The 6,630-nt window shown below is 45.9% G+C and overlaps 1 protein-coding gene across 1 annotated transcript; it reads right to left on the bottom strand.

The window, feature by feature from the left end:
* Positions 1-2,101: 2,101 nt before the first annotated feature.
* Positions 2,102-5,215, bottom strand: LOC137756668 (zinc finger X-linked protein ZXDB-like). Its single transcript, XM_068533095.1, has one exon. It carries the CDS (start codon positions 5,076-5,078, stop codon positions 2,598-2,600), a length of 2,481 nt encoding a protein of 826 aa, XP_068389196.1. The 5' UTR covers positions 5,079-5,215; the 3' UTR covers positions 2,102-2,597.
* Positions 5,216-6,630: the final 1,415 nt, after the last annotated feature.

A 6,630-nucleotide genomic window follows, 5' to 3' on the forward strand; every position in this document is an offset into this window, starting at 1 on the left:
AAGATAAAGGGGCCATGTTTATAAAAAAAAAAAGTATTTTGTTACTGTGTTTTCAATTGGCAAAATTTTAATAAACCAAGGACTGAAGAAGCACAAAAAGCAAATGAGATAACATTAAATCATATCCCATTTTTTTAAATGGCAAATTTATGCCAACACTAACAAAAATGTAACCATTATGTTTGTACTGATACTTTTGACTGTAATTTCATGCTATTTTCACCATCATGTTGGAAAAATGGTATTGAATGAGAAATCTTTTGAACAAATTGACTGAAAGAAACCATGTGGGCCCATAAATAATTACAAGATTTTTATCTTCAAGAAAAGTAAAATCTGTCCTTTGACAATTCCACAGAATAGAACAAAAGCATATTTTATGATTGTTTTTAATGAGGGATTGAAGAAACAAAATGACAGGATTTTAAAATATTCTTATGGTTATATATATTAACAGATGTTTAAGACCTGCATGTTCACCTGGGACCTCTGCATTCCTATCTGTAGGAAAAGAAGAATAACTTATTTAAGAGGACTTAACTAATGACAACACATTTCTAAAATGGGCTTAAAAATCCTTCCAAAATGCTGAGGGAGAATTGTTAAATGGTAACAAACAATCACACTCTGACCATTTCTTTGGATTACAAATTTATGTATACTTTTTGCTTTTTCACTGAATGAGTACAACCAATTTAAAAATTAGACAGTACAGATGCATTTAAAAATGGCAAATTATAAAGTGCACTGCCAAAGTGCTATAATTGTTATCGACAAATGTACATACAAACAGTACTGGATTAGAATGTTTCACAGCAACTAATAGTGTTTGCTAGCAGAACTACATGTTGAAAAATTTTAGAAGAATAGAAGAACTACATGTCTCATAAAACCTTATATAAAACATTTCCATTATAATTTGATTCATATATAAACACACTGACCTCTAAATCCAGAAAATAATTTCTTAATGCACACTCAGACTTGCAGTAAATATTGGGACTGAAACATGGGCCATGTTCTGAATGGCTGAGAGATGGTGACCATGAAAAAGACTTACCTAATTAAAAAAAAAAAAGAGATCATGGCAAGGAATGGAGTGGACATGCTAGAGAATAGGTTGGAGAGGGAGCAGAGCTGGCAGAAGATAAGAGACATATATTAATGTGGAATGGAACAAGTGGTTATAAACAAAAGTCATTATGAAACTCAGAAGAGTAGAATGAAAGTTGATGTGCATACACACACACACACACACACACACACACAATTAAGAGTTACTAAGCAAGAGTTAGGTAAATTTTAATATGTCTTATAGTTGAAATTTTGCCATAACTATCTCAAAATATTGTAAGGATCAAAATAACAGTTGTGAAAGTGCTACATAAACTGTAAAATGCTATACTCAAGTAAGACAGACAATATTTACTCAAAATGCAAAGTAAAACTCTCATTCCAACTCTGGGAGAAGGCAAACAATGAGCTCTCCAGGTCACAGAGGGGAGAAGAACCTTACTCTGGCCTAGTCCCAGATTTCCTTGGAACCACAGGCTCTCCGGTCACTCTATAGGATGGCTTTGAATGCAAGAGTAAAGACACTGTCCAGGTCTAATGGACAGGTTGGCAAAGTCACAGAATTGTGTGGAGAAAAATCCTTAATCTGTGGAAGAAAGAGATTCCCTTTTCTGTTTCTTAACCTGCATAAAGCATTACTGACTGCACACGAACATGGTGTTAAATTATGCTAATTTTTTTGAGGAAGGGAATAAGAGGGGCAGGAAAGGTGTAAAAATTCACTAAAACATGCCAAAATACAAAACATTTTTCCCTCCATACCTAACTACTAGGATAGAAGATGTCTACAATGCATCAGGTATGTGTAAATTACAATGACAGCTTTAAACCTAGGGAACTGAGGGTTAGTGAGAGGAAATGACTTAATAAGGTCACTTATTCAACACCACAAAGTCATCAGTATTTCTGAGTCTGAGTCTAATCAAATTCCTGGAACTTTCCCCAACACAGCCTTCCATCAAAAAAAAAAAAAAAAAAAAAAAAAAAAGAGGCTACAAAGATGAATAGGTAAAAAGAACCAACCCAGATTTTCAGCTTTCTTCTTTTTAAAGCTCACCACAAGATTTTAGAAATATTTTAGCACTGCGTAAAATTTCCATTAAATTTTGAAAGTTAAACACCAGTTCCATGTTCTCAGATCATTAACTCTCAATGCATTTTTCGCTACATTAGGAGCACATGCAATTGTTAATCATTGTAAAAGGTCCTAAAATTTTCAAGAAAGAGCACAAAATGATGAAAATAGAGCTGAAATGACCTTACAAACAATCTATTCAAACCACCACATTTTATAAATAAGGAAATTAAGGCTCAGATAGGATAAGTGACTTGCTCAGGGTCACACAACCTGTCAGTTCCAGACTCAAGATCAGAATTTAAATCTCCAAACTTGTAGTCCAGGGCTCTGTTCTTTTTCAAACCTATAAGAAATGACTGCATTTAAATATTTAGTCCAGAATACTCTTAAAACTGAGTGTCATCAATAAAATAAGCCATGTGGCAAGGAATGAATAGAGTTTAGTTCATACCAAAAAAGAGCTGCCAGTCACTGTGATAAGATCTGTTTCTTTCTGAGACCCATGGTTTCCTGCTGGATTGGAGAATGCAAACTGGGTTTCTTCCTCCTGTCCAAAGAAGTCAGAGTCAGGGCGTACGTTCCATTCCGTTTTGGTTGGCGGCAGTAGTTCCGAGACACTGTTTTCACAAAGGGTGCTTGAAGGAGTCAGAGCATCTGTGTCAACTGTTAGCTTACTGCTGGGGGTCAAAGCTTGGGGCTCTTGATTCGAGGTTTTCATAGCCAAAGAGCTCAGAGATCCCAACGGCCCCGCACTTAGACTTGAGACATCATCTGTATCTAAGGGACTCTGCTGAAAACCAGCGGCTGTCGTTCCAAAGAAGAGTGAGGTATCCAGACTTTGAGGAAGGTCACTGGTGGCCATCAAGGCCTGAGGGTCCACCGCCTGCCCTAAGGAATTATTATTATTATTAGCAGGGAGGTTCCCTGCCAGAGTTGAGTTCACAGAAGCCACATCAATAGTCAAGATCCCAGAGTTCACCAATGTGGTGTCCAATACCGCAGCAGAACTATTACCAGGCACATCAGAGAAGAGAGACACAAGCTCTGCATCACCGAGGTCATTCTGCCCCTGGCTGGTAAGTTCACTGCTCGGCGTAAGAGAATTTGCAGCTTCTAGCTGAGCTAAGAGATCCTGGCGCAGGTTGTGCCTTTTGGCCATGTGGGTCTTCATGCTGTGCTTGGATGTGAAGAGTTTATTACAAGTGGAGACTGGGCATCGGATTTTACCAGTGTCCACATCCTGCAAGTGTTTCTTGGAGTGAATGTAGAGACTACTGCGAGCAGAGAACCTGGCACAGCAGCCTTCCACGGGGCACACAAAAGGCTTTGTGCCCAGGTGGGTTATGCTGTGGCCTTTCAGATGTTCGGCCCTCGTGAAAGATTTCCCACAGCCTTCTACAGGACACATGAACCTCCGGTCATCGTCGTGCTTCCTTTTGTGTCTTAGGAGTTTGGACATGCTGGTGAAGTTCCAGCCACAGCCCTCGAAGTCACAAAGGAACGGTCTCTCACCAGTGTGGCTCCGAAGGTGAATTTTCAACCTACAAGCCTTGTCGTACTGTTTGCTGCAGCCAGGAAAGGAGCAGGAAAAGAGTTCCTGTTCCCTGAAGTGGGCGCGGTTATGGGAAAACAGGGCACTCACTGTGATAAACGTCTTCTTGCAGCCCGAAAACGCGCACTGGTAGGGTCTCTCAGGCTCGAAGTGGCTGCGCTGGTGGGCGCTGAGTTTGGCCTGCGTGGGGAAGGTCTCCTCACACACCTCGCATTTGAATGAGTTCTCCTGCTCATGGCCCTTCATGTGCGCTTTGAGGTTATACACCGTGGTGAAGCTCTTGCCACAGCCCTCTGCTGGGCAGCCAAAGGGCCTCAGTTTGTCGTGTGACTGCAGGTGCCTCTTGAGCTTGTACGAGGTAGTGAAGGTCCAGCCGCAACCGCCCAGGGGGCACTTGAAGGGCCGCTGGCCCTGGCTGCTGCTGTGCGTCAGCAGGTGCACCTTCAGCTGGTGCTTCTTGGCAAAGGTTTGTCCGCACTGCGCCTCAGGACACAGGTACAGCACCAGGCCCTGGCCCGGGCCTAGCGGCCCGCGGGGGCTCTCAGCAGCAACCGGGCCCTCCGCCTCCTCCTCGGGCGCTGGGGCGGGCGCGGGTTCGGCCCGCTCGGCCAGCAGGAGGTCGGGCGGCAGCTCGGGACAGTCGCCAGGCTGCGCGGCGTGTAGGATCCCCGCTTGCGGGGCGATCAGACCCCCGGGCTGCGGGGCAGGGGCGACCCCAGGCGCCCAGGCTGGCGGCGGGGGCGTGGCCAGGGTGAGGACGCCGTTCTCGAAGCGCAACAGCAGGTTTTGGTTGTGAATGGTGACGGTGCCCGCGAAGGCCGCGGCGGGGCCCATGCCTGGGGCGGGGATCGGGGCCAGGGCCGGGACTGGGGCGCGGATAGCGGACAGGCAGCTGGGGACCAGCGAAGGGCGGCCCTCGGGGTTCGCGCCGCTTTCGTGCCCCTGGAACCGTGGGCCCAGCCCGGCCTCCTCCCTCCATAGGGGCCCTGCGGCCTGGCCGGCGCCCGTGGAATCTACGTCTCCACCCACCGGGTCCAGCAGCACCAGGAAGAAGTCATCGCCGCCGCCGCCGCCGCCGCCGCCGCCGCCGCCGCCGCCGCCGCCGCCGCCGCCGCCGCCACCAGCGTGATCGGGCCTCGGCACCAACGGGCTAGGGCCCGGGCCCGGGGAGGCCGCGCGGTCCTCCTCACGCTGCCGCCCGGGCCCGCCATCTTGGGGGCCCCGGAGCAGCAGGAGGCGGCGCGCGGGGGCCTGGCCGGCCCGCGGGTCAGGACCTCCGTGGATCCGGCCGCCGCCCCCGGGGCTGCCAGCGCCGCCGCCCTGTCGCGACCCGCGAGCCGGGAGCAGCCTCGGGATTTCCATCTCCGCGTCCATGAGGCTCCGCTGGAACCAGAGTCGCGGAGGAGGCGCGACCCCGCCCCCTGCCGCGGGCCCGAACACGTTCCTGAAAGGAAAAAAAAAAAAAATGTGCAATGCGCAGAAACTGGCCCTATCAGATATTAAAACGTGTTTAACGCCACCGTGATTTAAATATTCTGGTACTGGGTCTCTAGAACAGAATAGAAAGCCCAGGGACAGAGCCTCGTATACATAATAAGTTCCACAGTTAATATTAGTAGGAAATCAAGGAGGTCTTCCCAGATACAGGGGAAATGGTGCTGGAATGAATACCTTAGGTATCTATCTGCTAAATGCAACATAAATCGGTACCTCACTACCGATTTATGTACCAAAATAAGCACACCCCCAGCCCCTCCCAGTGCTAAACATGGTGGTTAGCACTTATCCTGTATTAAACATTGTTTACTGGGTGGCTGGCTGGATTAATGGATGACAGAAAATTCCTGAGAGAATACGCTATGTGTCAAGATTAAACAACCATAGTGCTAGCAATTCCTACTGAAAAGGTTGTCTTTTAAAAAAATTTCCTGGACAGCTTCCATATCCAGAACTGTCTTGAGCAATGTCTTCAGGAAAATTTGTCGCACTGTTAAATTTTTTGTCCTGCTGGTGCAGAGACTAGAATGAGTAAGAGGTGGGGCCAAAGCAGATTAGCACTGTTCAGCCTAGAAATGCAAAGCCTGGAGGATGAAACAATTTATACTGAAATCTGAAGAACCCAACCTACTCCTGGGTTCTCCCTATAAGGTGCACAACCTAAACCAACTCTTTGCTCTTCCACCATTGGTTGCACCATGGTAAATTTTATGTCCAATCTCACAGCATGATGAGGACATTCCTCAGCTTACTCTAGATTCTCCAGCACATGGAGGTCTCTGGACAAGAGTACTAGTTAAATGTGATAAGGTTAAACCCTAAGTTACTGCAGTGGACTCTCCTGAGAACAAGGCACAGATGCCTTTTGCATGCCCAATAGCCCCAATGTGCCTGCTTGCATTTAAGTGTGGTGGCCTAGTCTCACTGTAATGGATTTGGCCTGTGATGCCTAATGATCTTATTAATGTTGATGGTGATCCTCCAATTTGTCTGTCATCAGTGAGTTGGGAATTGATATAAATACAGGGTGAATTAATCTGGCAAGAGAAAGGTTTAGAGTGATGACTAGATTATGGGATACCTTTAGTTTACGTAATCCCTTCATTCCCCTCTTTTAATGATAATGGACACTTGCTGATCTCTTGATTAAAAGATCAAGTTTTTCATCCATAACAATTCAAACCTCATCAAAATTTCTACATCACATATTTTTCTTTCTATTACATTTTTTGGAGGAAACATTTTTTTTCAAATCTGAGGTATAGAGGAATGCATAAAACATATCTGCCAGGTTTAGATAATTTATAAAAGCAAACACCCGTGTAACCAGCACCAATGTCAAGAAATAGACCATTGCCAGCCTTCCAGAATACATCCACCGTATTCCTCCCAATCACAAACCATACCCTCCCCTATGGATAGAGTCGTT

The sequence above is a fragment of the Eschrichtius robustus genome, chromosome X (assembly GCF_028021215.1).
Source record: "Eschrichtius robustus isolate mEscRob2 chromosome X, mEscRob2.pri, whole genome shotgun sequence".
In the NCBI taxonomy this organism is placed as follows: domain Eukaryota; kingdom Metazoa; phylum Chordata; class Mammalia; order Artiodactyla; family Eschrichtiidae; genus Eschrichtius; species Eschrichtius robustus.